At 45.1% G+C, this 18,960-nt stretch overlaps 1 protein-coding gene across 1 annotated transcript in view; it reads left to right on the top strand.

Annotated features, from left to right (window-relative positions):
* Positions 1-267: 267 nt before the first annotated feature.
* LOC101007270 (prostaglandin reductase 1-like) overlaps positions 268-18,960 on the top strand; it is a 28,719-nt gene continuing 10,026 nt past the window's right edge. Inside the window, exons 1-5 of the mRNA XM_031654768.1 lie at positions 268-384; positions 2,535-2,650; positions 5,080-5,119; positions 6,564-6,617; positions 12,516-12,669. Of these exons, the coding sequence (XP_031510628.1) occupies positions 2,545-2,650; positions 5,080-5,119; positions 6,564-6,617; positions 12,516-12,669 (354 nt within the window). The 5' untranslated portion in view covers positions 268-384; positions 2,535-2,544. The remainder of the gene's footprint in view (positions 385-2,534; positions 2,651-5,079; positions 5,120-6,563; positions 6,618-12,515; positions 12,670-18,960) is intronic.

Here is an 18,960-nt window from a genome sequence, read left to right as displayed (position 1 = left end):
AGAACGCTCACTCCTGCCTGGGGGCGTCTGGCAAGGGTTCCTAGAGGTGACCTTGAATTGGCTCCTGGAAGGCGAGTCCAGGAGTCCCCAACCCCCCTACACACATACACACATGCGCACACGCACACACACACATGCACACACACGCGCGTGCACATGCACTTAGGCACCCACAGAAACGCGCACACACACACAAACACACTCAGATTCCCTGACACTTGTTTTCCTCCTGAGACCTTTTCGGGGGGGGGGCTCTCACCCTCCAGAAGCAGCCCCGCCTTGCAGTGGCCCCACCCTCTCCTGGGACCTGTCATAAAGCTGTCCTCCTGCGCCCGGCCGTGCAGCCTCAGCCGCCTTCCCCAGCAGTGGAACCCACCGGCTCCTGTAAGGAGACCTCCTGCTTTCTTTCCTTCGCTTTTCTCCCTCCCTTAACCCCCTTGCTTTCTTCTTGCCAAGTTTCTAGACGCCCCAGTGAAGGAGGTTTGCGCTTCGCCCTCCTCCCCTTACGCCGAAATGACCGCTGGGTCTTGCACTCGGAGGATCTTGGGAGCCCAAGTCTCGGCGCCTCCCGGCCCTGCACTTCCTTGGAGAGCTTGGAGACCCGCGCGGGAGGGAATAGGAAAGCTTGGTTACAATCCGGGACACCCGGTAGCTGCCTGCACCCGGGAAGGGGCAGGCCGGGGAACTTGCGGGACTGCACGACTCGGGGAGGGTAGAAGAAGAAAGATCCGGGTGGGGATTTGGGAAGGGGCACGCAGGCGGCGGTGGGAGCAAAGGGCGAGCGGGCAAAGGCCGGTCGCCCCGCCAGGCCCCCTCTTCGGGCGGGCGAGACCTTCCCGGGACCTCGCCCCTCTGGGGCCAGACCCTTTCCAGGAGGGCTTCTGGACTTGTAGCGAGTTTGGAATGCCCAGCGGTTGCTTTCTAGGGAAAAGGGACAAAGATGTGTGGACACTTAAAAAGTTGAACTCATAGAAATAACAACTAGCATGATGGTTGCCAGAGGCTGGGAGCGGATTCCGGGGTGAATGGGAGCTTGTTGGCCAAAGGGTACAAAGTTCAGAGACTAGAGGAGTAGATTCTGAGATCTGTTGCACTGCAGGGTGACTAGCGCCAAAAATATGTATTTCAAAATAAGAGCAAACTTAAAATGTCTCACCATAAAAATCATACTTAGGGTTGGGCGCGGTGGCTCACGCCTGTAATCCCAGCACTTTAGGAGGTCGAGGCGGGTGGATCATTCCAGCTCAGGGGTTCTAGACCAGTCTGGCCAACATGGGGAAACCCCGTCTCTACTAAAAATACAAAAATTAACCGGGCGTGGTGGCGGGCGCCTGTAATCCCAGCTACTCAGGAGGCTGACACAGGAGAATCCCTTGAACCCGGGAGGCGGAGGTTGCTCTGAGCTGAGATGGCGCCATTGCACTCCAGCCTGGGCGACAGAGCGAGACTCCGTCAACAACAACAACAACAACAAGTCTTAATTTTAAAAAAAAGAAGAAGAAGAAGAAAGAACAACCCCTGGCTGCAGATCGGACCGCCCCCCTAGCTCCCGGCCACCCGCGGCACCGGTGGGGGAGCTGGGGAGGTCAGCGGCAGCTCCAGAACGTTTGTAACTGGATTGTTTGTAGCGGATGCACACGCGGGAAGGCTCGGGTCCCAAGTGATTCGGCCGAGTTCAGTCCAAGCAGAACGTCCTGAACCCCCAGCGCTGGGCAGCCTTCATCATCCTCGCTTGCTTTGGTGTAGAGTTTAAGCGCAAAATCGGTTTGGTGTGGAGTTTAAACTCAAATCCCTTCTGGGCCAAAGAAAACTCGCGCCCGATGGCTGAGCCCAAGTGGCTCACACCTGGAATCCCAGCACTTTGGGAGGCCAAGGCTAGCTATAGCGGATCGCGTAGGCAACACAGTGAGGCTCCTCTCTACAAGAAAGAGAGAGAAAAAAGTATTAAAAAAACAAAACAAAACAAACAAAAGGCACCTAAAAATGGGGCGAAGCAGCGGCGCCCCCCGGGGGTTTTCGGGAGTTCTGAGACTGCCTTGAAATGCCTGGCTCTTTCCTTCGGAAAGAGGTGCATGGACTTCTTTCTATGGGGTTCTTTGTGTTTGATGCTTTTTCTTAAAATTCACTCCATGTGAGATGAGAAACGGAATGGAATATTCGCACTCCCCGTAACTGTTCAGTGCCATAAAGAAACTCTAGCCTAGCAGTGGCCGGGAAGAATTTCTTTGTTTATTTATATTTTTTCCTTGTCTTGAAGATTTCTTTAAACTTCAGTTTCCTCATCCCTACACTGGCAATGATACTAATGTCTATCTTATAGGGAAGTTATAAGGATAAAATGAGGTAATCTGTATGAAGTGCTTAGCACAGCACCAGAAACATAGTAAATATTAAATGAATGTGATTGGCGTTATCTGATAATGATGGGATTTGAGGATATTGTAGTTGTGCTATCTGGGCTCAGTTTGATGGCGAGGGAACTGTTAGAATGCAATCATTTCATGGCAGTTGACTGCATATTTACTGTGGTCTAGGAGCTTCAGGATGGTTCGTACTAAGATATGGACCCTGAAGAAGCACTTTGTTGGCCATCCTACTAATAGTGACTTTGAGTTGAAGACAGCTGAGCTACCACCCTTAAAAAATGGAGGTAAGTCATACTAAAAATATTTCAGAGTTGGCAGGGACTGTATCAGTTAGCTTTTGCTGCATAACAAACTACCCCAAAGTCTAGTGACTTTAAGCAACAATGGTTTATTAGTCCACAATTCTTTGGGTTGGCAATCTGGGCTGAGTTAAGCTGGGTGGTTCTTCTTAGGTCTCATCTGGGATAAATGGTGAATTTAGGATGGGCCTTGCTCACATGTCTGCTGGTTAGCAGGCTTTCTGTTGGGTTGCATGCCTTAGTTCTCATCTATGTGGCCTTTCTAGTAGGCTAGTTTAAGCTCTGTTCCTATAGTGGTCCCATAGATCTAGAGCAGCAGGAGTTGGCAAGCTCCAATGTGCAAGCATTTTTTTTTTTTTTTGAGACAGAGTCTTGCTCTGTTGCCCAGGTTGGAATATAGTGGCATGATCTTGGCTCATTGCAACCTCTACCTCCCAGGTCCAAGTGAGTCTCCTGACTCAGCCTCCTGAGTAGCTGGGATTACAGGTATGCGCCACCATGCCCTGCTAATTTTTGTATTTTTTTTGAGACGGAGTCTTGCTCTGTCACCCAGGCTGGAGTGCAGTGGAGCAATCTCGGCCCACTGCAACCTCTCCCTCTCAGATTCAAGCGATTCTCCCTGCCTCATCCTCCTGAGTAGCTGGGATTACTGGCACCCACCTACACGCCCAGCTAATTTTTTTTTTTTTTTGTATTTTTAGTAGAGATGGAGTTTCACCATGTTGGCCAGGCTGGTCTCGAACTCCTGACTTCAGGTGATCCACCCGCCTCGGCCTCCCAAAGTGCTGCGATTAGGGCATGAGTCACATTGCCTGGCCTTAATGTTTGTATTTTTAGTAGAGACGGTGTTTCCCCATCTTTGCCAGGCTGGTCTTGAACTCCTGACCTCAGATGATCAGCCCGCCTCGACTTCCCAAAGTGCTGGGATTAAAGGTGTGAGCCACCACGCCCCACTGTGCAAGCGCTTTTCAAGCCTCTACTTGTGCCACATTTGCTAATATCCCACGGTGAAAGCAAATCACAAAACCAAGCTCAGATTTGAGAGGCAGAAAATAGATTTCTTGATGGGAGAAATGGCAAGGAGACCAGCACACAAGGGTGGGACTGATTTGTGGCCATTTTGCAATCTGCCACAAAGACCTTACCAGGGTTTTCTGTGTGAAGCCTCAATGTCACGTGGCAGGATTCCCCTGCTTTCACTGATAATTGAAATTCATGCTTGAGTGCATTACTCTTCATGGCTTTGACCAGACTATGGGGAGGATGTCCTCTGTATCCTCATGAGCCTGATGATGGCAGTGAGGTAAGCACTGCCCAGTAGCTATATGAAGAGTTCAGACTATAAGAGGAGTCTCTAAGGAGTGTTTACAGGTAGGTAAGCTTTTGAGAAAAGGTGATGCCATTAAGTAGCATGGCAAAGCGGATCAGTCCCATCTGTTGCGATGGCCATGACTAAATTCAAAATTCCAAAGAATGTGTACATGAGAGTCACTCCAGCAAAAATGCATGTTCCCCTCTAACACTAACTGGGGCTGGTGGTGAAACCACATGGTGAGCACTGGAACATAATGTTTAAATGTGGCCTTGGCTGCTATTTCTAACCTAACCTAAATAAAATGAAGCAATATTTGTTGAATATCAAATGACATAATTCATGTAAAGCATGGAATGAGTGCTGAGTAAATAGCATTATTGCCATGGCTATTATTATTATTATTATTATTAACTGGCTAGCCAAAACGGCAGAAACCCCTCTTGTTCTCAGATAGAAGACATGACTAGAAGACATTCCTGAAGCAGAAGTATTATCTGTTGTTTTAGAATTAAAAAACAGGGTGGGCTGCAGGTCAGGCCTGTAATCCCAGCACTTTGGGAGGCCAAGCATGCAAGCATCTCGAAAGCTAGAAGTTCAAGACCAGCCTGGCCAACACGGTGAAACCCCCCGGCTCACTCAAAAATACAAAAAAATTAGCCGGGTGTGTGGTGGTGCACCTGTAATCCCAGCTACCAGGAGGCCGGGACAGGAGGAATCACTTTGAACCTGGGAGATGGAGGCTGCGTGCAGAGATCAAGCTACTGCACTCCAGCCTGCCAGAAAGACTGGCTCTCAGAAAAAAAAAAAAAGAATGCCAAAACAAAGGCATCAGGCCTTTGAGCTCTGTTTCTTTTTTCTCTTCTAACTTTATTTTCTTAGAGAAACATATGTGCAGGCTTGTTATAATGGGTAAATAGCACGTGACTGAGGTTTGGTGTCCCACGATCCATTTCAGTTAGAGAGCAAGGTACCTCTGGCAGGTAGTTTCTCAACCTTCATCCCGGTCTCAACCTCCCCTGTCTAGTGGTGCTCGTGTGTCTATTGCTGTTCCTCCCAGGCCTTGGAGTTTCAATTGCCTATGGAATGCTTTATTTTGTAGAGGTCCCTGCCAGCTTTGTTCTCACCGATCCTTACATGAGGTATTATTTATTTCCTCGTAAAATGCGTTAATGCTGTGGTCAAATGCTATTTGAAGTAGTTCATCTCCAAAAATATCCAACTGACTTAAAACACGCTTTCCTCTGTTTCTGCAGCCAGTAACAAGTGATGGGATTCATGCATGTTCATCTTTTGCAGGCAAAGGTCTGAGTAGCTTAGTGAGGGATCACCTCAGTTCCTTTGTCCCAACCATCTCTATCTGCCCTTGCACAATTTGCCTTTCAATGTTCAATGAATTACTTCCAGAAAAAAAGAAAAAGAAAAAAACAACCCAAGAAAAAAATAAAAAATAAAGCCTGGGCAACATGTGGCAAAACCCTGTCTCTACTAAAATACAAAAAATTACTGGCTGCAGGCGCATGCCTATCAGTCTCCCAGCTACTCAGGAGGATGAGGCAGAGATCACTTCTAAGCCCAAGAGGCTGTGAGCGACCTAGAATGTAAGCCACTGCACTCCAGCCTAGGTAACGAGTAAGACCCCATCTCATAAAGAAAAAGAAGCCAAACCCAAATTTGTCTATTTCTACTACTGGCAAATAATTTGATAGAGGAAGATGCTAAGACTAAAATCAGGCTTTTTCTGGCCTCCTCCATTTACCTGTATTCTTTAATGTAGGTAAATCTGCAGTTTAACCAAACCTATATACTCAGCAAACAACCTAGGAGGGGAGGAAATCAAAAAGGTTTTATTGACCACTAAGTCCCCAGTATTTTTTGCCCAGGTAAATAACACATAGCTTTCATCATTTTTACATTTTTTTTCATAGGTCATTGATAAAGATTCAAATCTGAAGAGGAAAATACAGTTTAAAAGTTAATCTGCACTTTTTTGTGTAGCTAGTTTTGGGTAATAACCACCTAGTGGTGCCTGGGTTATACTTTTTGAGACGGAGTCTTGTTTCATCACCAGGCTGAGTGCTGTGGCCGGATCCTCTCACTGCAAGCTCCGGGCCTCCCCGGTTCCCATTCTCCTGGGCTTCAGCCTCTGGAGCTAGACTGACAGGCTCGCCCACCGGCCTGGGCTAGTTTTTTGTATTTTAGTAGAGATCGGGTTTCCACTGCAGAAGCAGGATGGTCTGGACACCTCCTGATTCGCGGATCCCACTCGCCTGCCTCCCAGTGCTGGGATTACAGCTTGAGCCACCGCTAGCCTCGCCTGGGTTATACTTTTTAAGCTTGGCTGTGTACTACCCCTACTTCTGAACATGCATGCAAGACTTTTGTGTTCACTGCTAAAATCCAATCGGAGCTTTATCTGAGGCTCACAGAGCAGAACTTCTAACAGCTTCTCCCATCTCACCTAGTTGTAGCTTTCTTCATCTGTCTGCTTTTATTGCCGATACACTTACTCCAGCAGTTTTCAGCTTGTTCCAAAACAGTCCCTCCATTTTAAGTGTTAAGAATGGAATTTTTTTTTTTTTTCAGATTTTTAGCCAAAACATTGAAAGAAGGCATAGAACATGGGCAGCAAGTGGCCAGGTAATGAGCCCATTTGTCCTAATGCTTGGAAAATATGTCTCCTCTCACCTCCCACATCCTGTCTCGTCCATCACTCCCACAATTTCTTCAGCCCTGTGGTTCACTCACAGTATCTTGAATCAACTTGGGAAATCTGTTCTCCTGACTAGCTGGAAAGGAGAGGGAAGGGTGTGAAATCAGCTTCACTGCCATCCTTAGTTTTAATTACTAAAAAAAGCAGCCCTTCAGGTCATGATTATTGTAAAATTCAAATAAACAAAAATTTTATCTTGGAAATTGAAAGTTCTCCGCCATCTGAACCTTAAGGCAACTTATTGTTAATATATTATTATTTCAAAATTGTGGGTTGTGCCATTAGGAGCTGATGCCACTAGCACTTTAAGCCAAGGTGGGCAGATTTCACTTGAAGTCAGTTGAGACTCTGCTCATTAACATGGTGAAATTCGCTCCCACAAAAATATGGCCATCAGAGGGTACTGTAACTTAGTTACCAGGAGTGCTGGGTTGAGGCTGAGGCGGTGAGCTGTTGTACCATTGCACTCCAGCGCCTGGGCGAGTAGAGCAAGAGTCCATTTCTAAAAAATAAAGAAAGAAAAGAAAAAGAAACAAAATGTTCAGTGCACATACTTTTATATATATAAATTTCGGCTTTTTTTTGTTATTATCTTTTGAGACACAGAGTCTTGCCTTTGTTGCCCATGCTGGCGTGCAATGGCACAATCTTTGCTCTCACCTCAGCAACTCAATCTCCAGGTTCAAGCTTATCTCCTGATTCTTCTACCAGTCTCCGGAGTAGCTGGGCTTACAGGCACGCACCAGCACACCTAAATTTTGTACTTTTAGTAGAGATGGGGTTTCTTCATGTTGGTCTGGCTAGTCTAGAGCTCCTGACCCTGCTGGATCCTCCTCCCGCCTTCGCCTCCCAAAGTGCTGGGATTACAGGCATGAGCCACCACAGCCGGCCTTTATATATGAATTTTAAATGGAATTATATGCCCTTCAGAAAACTGTGTTTCTCACTAGTATGTTAAGGATATATTTTATTGATAGTATATAACATACCACCCACTCTTTTAATAGCTGCAAGTTATTTTGTATTATATTCCACTATTTAACTAATCTTACTACTGATAACAACTGTTTTCAATTTTTCTATGACAAATAATTCTTGAAGAGCATATATGTATTTATAGTGTGTATCTGTGTATTCTTTGCCTCTCATTGAGCATTGTTGCTTTTTACATTAAATTCCCAGAAGTATAAATTCTAGACCAAAGAAATGGCAGCCAATCTGAAAAAGATACAAATTGTTCTTCAGAAAATTTTATGGGCTCTGCTGTGGCTCAAGCCTGTAATCCCCCAGTGACTAGAGGCCGACGGCGATCACGAAGCTCAGGAGATCGAGATCCTGGCTTGCCAACACTGTGAAACCCCGCCTCTCTACTAAAAGTCATTAAAAAAATTAGCCGGGATGCAGGTGGCGGGCGCCAGCTTCCAGCTACTCGAGGCTGAGGTGGCAGCATGAACCCCGGAGGCGTGGGCTTGCAGCTGAGATCCGCCACTGCACTCCAGCCTGGGCCAATGGCACAGACCTGCCTCAAAAAAAAAAAATTTTATGAAGGTGCCAGGACGAGTGGCCTGCGCCTGTAATCCCCAGCACTTGGGAGGCCGAAGCAGGAAGATGACTTGAGGTCAAGAGCTTGAGACCACAGCCTGGCCAATATGACAAAACCCCATCTCTACTAAACAATGTAAAAAAATTAGCCAGGGTGTGGTGGTGGGCATCTATAATCCTAGCTGGCCCAGGGAGGGGCTGGGAGGCATGAGACCGCTGAACCCAGGAGGCAGAGGTTGCAGTGAGCTGAGAACACACCTCTGCTCTCCAGCCTGGGCAATAGAGTGACACTTGGTTTCAAAAAAAAAAAAAAAAAAAAAGTATGAATATTCACTCCTACAAATAGTATTAACCTGTTTCCCTTACACTGTTCACCATCAGTCTCAGCAACCTGAGATGAATATATTGATACTTTATGCTTAGTTTGGTTTGCATTTCTTTTATTATTAGTGATGTTGATCTTCTTTTTGTAGGTTAATTCTCAATTTTCTTCTGTGGATTGTCTGTTTATATCCTTTGCCCTTTTCCTTTAGGTCTTATCATTTGTTATATTGATTTGTAAAAGCTTCTTGTATGTTCAGGATATTAGTGTTGCAAATGTTCGCGTATTTGTTGATCTTCCTTCTGTGTCCAATTACAGTTTAAAATTTTATGTGATAAAATTATAAGTATTTATAATTATGGTCCTTCGGTTTCATCTCATGCTTAGAAAGGGATTCCCCACTCCATAATTACTAAAATATTTATTCATGCCGGGGGCGGTGGCTCACGCTTGCAATCCCAGCACTCTGGGAGGCCAAGGCGAGCGGATCACCTGAGGTCGGGAGTTCAAAACCAGCCTGGCTAACATGGCAAAACCCCATCTCCACTAAAAGTACAAAAATTAGCTAGGCACAGTGGTAGGCGCTTGTAATCCCAGCTACTTGGGAAGCTGAGGCAGGAGAATCGCTTGAACCAAGGAGGTGGAGGTTGGAGTGAGCAGAGATCGCGCCATTGCACTCCAGCCTTGGGCGACAGAGCGAGACTCCGTCTGAAAAAAAAAAAAATTATTCATGTTTTCTGTATTTTACAGTTTAATTTGGGATTTTGGCAATATGCAGCAAGAGTTACAAACGTTTTGGGCCGGGCGCGGTGGCTCAAGCCTGTAATCCCAGCACTTTGGGAGGCCGAGACGGGCAGATCACGAGGTCAGGAGATCGAGACCATCCTGGCTAACACGGTGAAACCCCGTCTCTACTAAAAAACACAAAAAACTAGCCGGGAGAGGTGGCGGGCGCCTATAGTCCCAGCTGCTTGGGAGGCTGAGGCAGGAGAATGGCTTAAACCCAGGAGGCGAAGGTTTCAGTGAGCCAAGGTCGCGCCATTGCACTCCAGCCTGGGAGAAAAGAGCGAAATTCCATTTCAAAAAAAGAAAAAAGATAAACCTAAGCACTTAAAATTTTAGGAGTTTGATTCAAGAATCAGGCAGTGCCAGACGGCGGGTGGTTTGGAGCCCAAGGGGAAAGCTTGTATAAGGTGCACACCGAAGCAAGGCAAAGAAAGCATTTGAGGCCGGGCGCGGTGGCTCAAGCCTGTAATCCCAGCACTTTGGGAGGCCGAGACGGGCAGATCACGAGGTCAGGAGATCGAGACCATCCTGGCTAACACGGTGAAACCCCGTCTCTACTAAAAATACAAAAAACTAGCCGGGCGAGGTGACGGGCGCCTGTAGTCCCGGCTACTCGGGAGGCTGAGGCAGGAGAATGGCGTGAACCCGGGAGGCGGAGCTTGCAGTGAGCTGAGATCCGGCCACTGCACTCCACCCTGGGCGACAGAGCGAGACTCCGTCTCAAAACAAAAAAGAGTTACAAACGTTTTAATACTCTTTGACCTAGTAATACCATTTATAGAAATCCTGACTAAGGAAACAGTATTGAGCCAAGTGCAGTGGCTCATTCCTATAATCCCAGCACTTCAGGAGGCCGAGGTGGGTGGATCTGGGAGTTTGAGACCCCATCTCTACAAAAAAATACAAAAAAGTCTGGGCACAGTGGCTCACGCCTGTAATCTCAGTACTTTGGGAGGCTGAGGTGAGTGGATCACCTGAGGTCAGGAGTTCAAGATTAGCTCGGGCAACAGGGTGAAACCTCGTCTCTACTAAAAATACAAAAATTAGCTGGGCGTGGTGGTGGTCGCCTGTAATCCCAGCTATTCAGGAGGCCAAGGCATGAGAACTGCTTGAACCTGGGAGGTGGAGGTTGCAGTGAGCTGATATGATGCCATTGCACTCCAGCCTGGGCAACAGATTGAAACTCTTTGTCTCAAAAAAAAAAAAAAAAAAAATTGGTTGGGCATGGTGGCTCACGCCTGTAATCCCAGCACTTTGGGAGGCCAAGGCAGGCGAATCACGAGGTCAGGAGATCGAGACCATCCTGGCTAACACAGTGAAACCCCATCGCTACTAAAAATACAAAAAATTAGCTGGTCATGGTGGCGGGCACCTGTAGTCCCAGCTACTTTGGAGGCTGAGGCAGGAGAATGGTGTGAACCTGGGAGGCGGAGCTTGCAGTGAGCCGAGATTGCACTATTGCACTCCAGCCTGGGCAACAGAGCGAGACTCCGTCTCAAAAAAAAAAATTAGCTGGATGTGGTAGTGTGCTACTGTGGTCCCAGCTGCTCAGGAGGTCAAGGTAGGAGGATCATTTGAGCTCAGGGGAGGTTGAGGTTGCAGCGAGCCATGATCACACCACTACACTCCAGCCTGAGCAACAGAGGGAGACCATGTCTCAAAAAAAAAGAAAGAAAATAATAATGTTTATGAATATTAATTAAAATATATTTCCTAGCAAGCAGACTCAGAGAAAAAAGGAAAAAATAATTAACATTGGGAAAAATACTGAAAGTATCCTAATAAAGGGGGCGTAATTAAATTCATTACATTTTTTGAAGGATTCTTACTAACATGGAAAAAAGTATAAATTATGTAGACCAGTGTAATGTTGACAGATAAATTATAGGTTATAAAACATATACAATTACTTCAATTATGTAAATATGTATAAAACAGCCGGGTGCGTGGCTCACGCCTATAATCCCAGCACTTTGAGAGGACAAGGCAGATGGATCACGAGGTCAAGAGATCAAGACCGTCCTGCCCAATATGGTGAAACCCCGTCTCTACTAAAAATACAAAAATTAGCTGGGCGTGATGGCACACGCCTGTAGTTCCAGCTATTCGGGAGGCTGAGGCAGGAGAATTGCTTGAACTTGGGAGTCAGAGGTTGCAGTATGCCGAGAAGGCGCCATTGCACTCCAGCCAGGTGACAGAGCAAGTCTCTGTCTCAAAGAAAATAAATAAACATAAAAAAATACATATAGTACACATTTTTAAATATACCATTAAGATTGACATAAAATACACCCAAATGTTAGCAGTTGTCTTTGTGCTGTGAGATTAGAACTGATATTTTTATTTTATATGTTTAGAATTTTCTAGAATAAATATGTGTTATATAACTTTATGATCTGGGGACGAAAGATGGTAAAGAAGGATAAAGAGTTGGATGAAGAAAAGGGAATCAGTAAATGAGACAGAAAGGGTGCATCTTAGAGGAGGAGGCAAAAAGCCAGCAGAGATCATCAGTATCCTGGGAACCAGTGAGGGGAGACTTTTGGGTGACCCTGTGTTAATAGAGTGGAAAAGGGTAGGCCGGGCGCAGTGGCTCACACCTGTAATCCCAGCACTTTGGGAGGCCAAGGCAGGTGGATCACCTGAGGCCAGGAGTTCGAGACCAGCCTGGCCAACATGGTGAAACCCCGTCCCTATTAAAAACATAAAAATTAGCCTAGTGTGGTGGTGGGCGCCTGTAATCCCAGCTACTCAGGAGGCTGAGGCAGGAGAATTGCTTGAGCATACTTATATGTTGAGTGAAAGGGACAGAGAGGAAAATCTCAAAGATTCTGGAGAGTGGAGGCCAAGGGAAAGAGAGTGACACCTGAAGAAGAGAAGGCTAGTGTCCAGGTCACCTTGAGCCAGAGGACAGAGGCTTCTTGCTTAAAAGGAATAGAAGTGGGTGAGAACAGGCGCTCCTCACCCCATGAGCCACTCCTCAAGTGGCTGGGTAAGTTGAGAGTTCTCTGATGATCCCTATGCCGATGGCTAAGAATTAAGATGGAGAGGGGTGGTGGACTATCAGTTGTGGAATATCAACCTCAGTGCCCTTTTGTCAACACTAACTCCACAGCATCCTGACTCCTTTGAAAGGGAAGACATGTCCCATGCCTTAATGTCTTATATCTTTCAGAGTTGTGGAAAGTAAAAATGCAGACTTAACAAAAGCGAACTATTGTACTGACTTCTCTCCAGGCTGGACAACACACTCCATTTCTGATGGAAAAGATCTGGAAAAGCTGTTGACAGAGTACATTACCAATACCAGTGTTCCTGGCTCTGGGGATGTCAATTAAATATGCCAGGGTGAGATCTTAAGATATAACCCTCAAAGAGAAGCAGAGTTATACTTTCGATTGAGTTATTCTCCTGTGACAACTAAAGCATCCCCCTCCCAATATAAATTTCTAGATATTTCCAGAGAGTAGTTTTCAATTAGATATTCTGATCAAGATACACAAAGCCTTTCCCAAACATTATCTCCTTAAAATAAAATGGAGACGACAATGCAGGTCAAGCCTGTAATCCCAGCACTTTCGGAAGCCGTAGGCAGGCGTGATCAACAGGTCAGCAACTGAAGATCATCTCTGACTAACATGTGAGACCAACATGTTCTCTACTAAAAATACAAAAATTAGCCAGGCATGGTGGCATGTACTGTACTTTCTGCTACTAAGGAGTTGAGGCAGGAGAATCGCTTGAACTCAGAGGTGGAGGCTAGTAGTGGGCCGAGATCACACCACTGTACTCCCAGCCTGGCATTGGAGTGAGATTCCATCCTCAAAAATAAATAACAACAAATAAAATAAAATAAAATGGAGATAAGATGAAGAAGCCAAAAGTAAAAGAAATTCTTGAGGAAAATTACATGGAAGGGTGTTTGGTCACTTGTTTGGAGAGCAAATACATGCTCTTAGCTTAATTGAAGAAAATGATGCAAACTTTTGGGGAATGTTAAATCTGTGGAGTCTGGACAGCTAAAAGACACCCCTAGGTTTCAAAGTCAACTTTCACAGCTGTTCATATTAGAAGTCCCATTCTGAAAGTTGACCCATCCCTGCCAGGGCAGGTTCATGCCAGGTAATTCCACACTTTGGGGAGGCTGGAGGCAGGAGATCTGCCTTAGGGGTAAGGAGTTGAAACCAGCCTGGCACATAGTGAGATCCTATCTCTACAAAAATTTAGAAATTAGTTGGTGTAGTAGAAGCTGTGCCTGTAGTCCCAGCTACTGGGGAGGTTGAGGTGGAGATCCATTGAGCCCCAGAGGTTGAGGCCTGCAGTGAGCCATGATTGCCGACTGCACTCCAGCCTGGGCAACAAGAGCAAGACTTGGTCTCAAAAATTTTTGTGCTAGGAGAAGTTGTGAATACAGCATCTCATAAGACAATTAGAGTCTTATTACTTGGATTATTTAACTCAGTGGGTCTAGGTGTGGCTCGAGAATCTAAAATGTTTAGTGTAACATTTCAGCTAAATGGGTGGCTCATACCAGAATTCCAGCACTTTGGGGAGGCAGAGAGGCTATGTGTGAGATCACTGCTGTCAGGAGTTCGAGACTAGCCTGGTTAACACACACAGTGAAACCCCGTCTCTACTAAAGACAAAAATTAGCCAGGCAGGGTGCTGCCTGCAATCCCCCAAGCGCTGGGAGGCTGAGGAGGAGAATCAAGCCATCCAGGAGGAGTCTGAGGCCAGGACAAGATCATGCCCTTGGCACTCCAGCCTGGGCTTACACATTATGGGGCAAGACTCTGTCTCTTCAAAAATGCTTAGGTGATTCTGAGACAGGTGGTGCTGGCTTCCCTTTGAAAACACTGTGTTATGGGGGAATGTTAGATATATGGATTCTCAGAAAAGGTGCTGCGCCCGTCACTGCCTCTATTCAATGCCAACTCCCATGGGCCTCAAATATAGTCAGAGGCTGTGTGAGCTTTTCTGGCACGTCACACAGGTAGTTGTTGTTGTTTTTTTTTTTTTAACAAATAACTTTTACATGAATGTGTCTGGTACCGCAGCGGGTTTTAACAATCACTCAGGCATGTCTAGGAGTCATCATACCCACGTGGCCCCACTGCAAAGGCTCTTGTACTAGAAAAGAAATGGGCATTCAGCCCGAGCAGTGGGGCCATGGCTTGGGAACTAACTCCCTGGCAGTACTAGGACAAGGAAACGGTATTGAGAAGTCTCTAATTTCCAGGCAGATGTCTGCTCAAAGGGATCAATCTGATGGTGAGTGTGTATAGAGTAGGCTGACAACTCAGGAACACAGCAGGATTTATTACATAGTGGGAAGCTGATGCGGCAGTGACTGATCCTTTGCCCAAGGCTGGGATGCAGGATTCAGGACCTAGGTCCTGAGGGCCAAGTTAGATGGAGTACAGACGAATACAGGGCTACAACCAACGGCTAAGGGTTTGGACTGGTCTCCAGTGCTAATGGGAGCTTGGAATACAAATATGAGGCTACCATAGAAGTTGTAGAATAATTTGTTTAAGTAAGTTAACTAAATAGGAATAGATATTAGAATTTTATCAAGTGCCATTGCAACATTTATCAGGTTTACATTTCCGTGAATGAATTACATTAGTTTTCCAATGTCAAACCATTCTCACATTTCCAGAATAAGCTTTACCTGTGTATGCTATATTATGGGCTTATACCTTTGGAATTTACTTGATAACATTTAAAATAGAAATTTTGCATCTATATTCACAAGTGAATTTGGTTTGAAGTTTACTTTTTCTTCTGGAATTTAGCTAGGCTTGGATTATGCTAAAATTACAAAATGGATTAGGATTATTTCTAAATATTCCTATTTCAAATATCCTATGAAAACCTTACGGGGCTTTTATCTCTTCAGTTTGAAAGGACTTGCGCTTAAACCTATTCTTTTATATTCAACCTTTGTGTCCATTTTATGTGTGTTTCTGTAAAATTTTGGCTAATTTTGCATTTAATTCTTAGCCCATCTGAAAGTCTCAGTGTTGTAATAGTTAAATTTAAGCCATTCATATTAATAGTCATAACTGGAATGTTTGGTCATATTTATATTATCTTACTTTGTTTTCTATTTATTGGTTATTTCTTTCTGTGTTATTTTCTTTGTTCTTTTTCCTCTAATTACTGAGAATCTAAGTTTTATTACATTCTGCTAGTGTTTACCTTTTTACCAATTATTTAAGATCTGTTTTATTTGTATCCTGCTTCTCTTCATATACATATTTTACATACAAAAAATAAACATATATACAATATATGTATATGAACTTCTAACAGTATATTTTTCCCCATATTATACCCCTACATCCTAGATTTTTATTCAATAATCTAATAAATAGTAAAAATCTCATATTATTATGAAAACCTTTTGGTTATGACATCTGAAAATGCCTTTTAATTTGAATGCATATAGAATTCAAAGGACCTGCCACGTGCAGTGGTGTGTGCCTATAATCCCATCTTTTCAGAATTCTGGCTGAGGCAAGAGGATCTCTTAAGCTCAGGAGTTCAAGACCAGTCTGGACAATGTTGTGAGACCTTGTCTCTAAATTTGAAAAAAAAAAAAAATTCAAAGTACCCAATCTCTTACCCTCAAAGCTCTATAAAATTACTCTACTTTTTCTATTTCTATTTAGTGTTGCAGATGAGACATTCAAAGCCAATCTGATTCTCTTTCCTTTGTAGGTAATTAGACTTTTCTTTTAGGTGCTGATAAGTATTTCTTGTTTTTCTTTGAATTTAGAAATATCAGCAGGAAATGTCTATATCTGTCTTTGTTTAATCCTGCCTGGAACTTAGTTAGCCTTTATAATCTGAAGGTCAACGTTTTCCTTCAGATGAAGAACAGTTCTTCTTCTATTTAATTATTTTTTTCATCTATTCTGTTTTCTTCATGAGGAATGGGATATATATATTCATTCTCTTTCCTTTAGGACTATTCTTGTATTCTATCTTTGCTCTCATCATTACATCTTTTGTACTTTTGCTCGTTCTGTACTTTCTTTTTTTTTTTTTTTTTTTTTTTTTTTTTTTTTTTTTTTTTTTTTTTTTGGACAGGGTCTTACCGGCTCTGTCTAAGCCAGGCTGGAGTGCAGTGGCTTGATCTGCAGGCTCACTGCAGAGCCTCCCGGGTTCAAGCATTCCTGCCTGGCCTCCAGTGGCTGGGACTTCTGGCTCCCAACCCAGCGCCAGCTAATTTTTGTATTTTTAGTAGAGGCGGGGGTTTCACCGTGGTCTCGATCTCCTGACCTTGTGATCCGCCCGCCTCGGCCTCCCAAAGTGCTGGAATTACAGGCGTGAGCCACCGCGCCCGGCTCTGTACTTTCTTAATCTGGTCCTCCAACTGAATTACATGACTTTCAGCAGCATCGGTTTCTAGATTAGCGGTTAAGTTTTTCATAGCTGAGGATCATCATATTCTGGGATTCTTTCCCCATAACCTGCACTTGTTGACTAATGCAGTATCCTTTTGAATTTCACTGAGAAACTTGAAATGGTATGAAGGCATCTTTTAAAATATCTACTCTTCTCTGTAGAAATTCCACTGGAGACTGCCATGCTAAGGAATTTATACTCAATCCTTAAGGAAGAGACATGATTGGCTCTGCTTTTTAGAAACATCACTTAGGCCTTGGTAGGAGAATAGTTCCTATGGACACTATACTAGAGACAAGAAGTCCACTTAGGAGGCTCTTATAATAATTCAGATGAAAATTTTGATGCATCAACAGAGATTGGAAGTCAGAGTCAGCTTTTTTTTTTTTTTTGAGACAGAGTTTTGCTCTTGTTGCTCAGGCTGGAGTGCCTTGGCATGATCTCAGCTCACCGCAACCTCTGCCTCCTGGGTTCACGCGATTCTCCTGCCTCAGCCTCCCAAGTAGCTGGGATTACAGGCATGCGCCACCACGCCTGGTTACTTTTGTATTTTTAGTAGAGACGGGGTTTCTCCATGTTGCTCAGGCTGGTCTGGAACCCCCGACCTCTGGTGATCCGCCCGCCGCAGCCTCCTAGAGTGCTGGGATTACAGGCATGAGCCACCGGCGGCTGGCCCAGAGTCAGCTTTTTTTTTTTTTTGAGACGGAGTCTCGCTCTGTCACCCAGGCTGAAGTGCAGTGGCCAGATCTCAGCTCACTGCAAGCTCCGCCTCCTGAGTTTGCACCATTCTCCTGCCTCAGCCTCCCGAGTAGCTGGGACTACAGGCGCCCGCCACCACGCACGGCTAGTTTTTTGTATTTTTTTTAGTAGAGACGGGGTTTCACCGTGTTAGCCAGGATGGTCTCGATCTCCTGACCTCGTGATCCGTCTGTCTCGGCCTCCCAGAGTGCTGGGATTACAGGCATGAGCCACCGCGCCCGGCCGAGAGTCAGCTTTTAAGGGTGTTTGGTTAAAAAAGAGGAAGAAAACCAGGTGACTGGACGTGGATCATAAGACAAAGGAAAGCTTCTCCTTTGAGCCATGCTTCAGGTTTGGATAACTGGGTGGTATCCTTCTCTGCAATAGTGGATAGAAAAGAAACAAGTAAGAAGCAAGGAAAAAAGTATATTCCCTTTTGAAGACACTATGAGGAACCTATAGGACATCCAAGTGTGAGAACATCTAGAGGTTGTTGGAAATACTGATTTGGAACTCGGCAGAGAGAAATGGGTTAGAGGCCGGGCGCGGTGGCTCAAGCCTGTAATCCCAGCACTCTGGGAGGCCGAGAGGGGCGGATCACGAGGTCAGGTGATCGAGACCATCCTGGCTAACGTGGTGAAATGCCGTCTCTACAAAAAATACAAAAAACTAGCCGGGCGAGGTGGCGGGCCCCTGTAGTCCAGGCTACTCTGGAGGCTGAGGCAGGAGAATGGGGTAAACTCGGGAAGGGGAGCTTCCAGTGAGCTGAGATCTGGCCACTGCACTCCAGCCTGGGCGACAGAGTGAGACTCTGTCTCAAAAAAAAGAAAAAAGAAAAATGGGTTAGAATTAATAGATAGAATTAATAGATTAATTAATAATCTCCATAAAGGAGGTCATAAGAGTACAAGAGATCATCCTATGATAGTCCATAGTCTTCGAAGGAAAAAGGACCAAGGATGGCTCTCTTGCAATAGTTTTTTCTGGAATCATGAAGGAATGGAAAAAGCATATGTCTGTCACTATTTGTACAGAGATTCATGTAAATCCAATTGGGGTTTTTCCTCGATTGAAAATGCACAGTGGCACATATTCTGGTCTTCATGATACATTTAGAATATAAGGAACTTTCTGAAAAGCTAGTTTCTATGAGCCAATATAATCTATAGTCTCATCCTGAAAGTGCTTTTCAGTATGCTTCCTAGCTGCTCTGGGATTAGGAAGCGTCAGTCTGGTGCTTCGGACTAAATCAAAGGGCCTGGTGCAGCGGCTCATGCCTGTAATCCCAGCACTTTAGGAGGCCAAGACAGGGGGATCCCTTGAGCCCAGGAGTTCAAGATCAGCCTGGGCAACATAGTGAGACCCTGTCTCTATGAAAATTTAAAAAATATAAGCCAGATGTAGTGGCATGCACCTGTGGTCCCAGCTACTCAGGAGGCTGAGGTGGGAGGATCACTTGAGCTTAA

Source organism: Papio anubis, chromosome 13 (assembly GCF_008728515.1).
Source record: "Papio anubis isolate 15944 chromosome 13, Panubis1.0, whole genome shotgun sequence".
NCBI classification, from domain to species: Eukaryota; Metazoa; Chordata; class Mammalia; order Primates; family Cercopithecidae; genus Papio; species Papio anubis.
The sequence above is the reverse complement of the archived record's forward strand: the minus strand, read 5'-3'. Positions and strand labels throughout refer to the sequence as shown.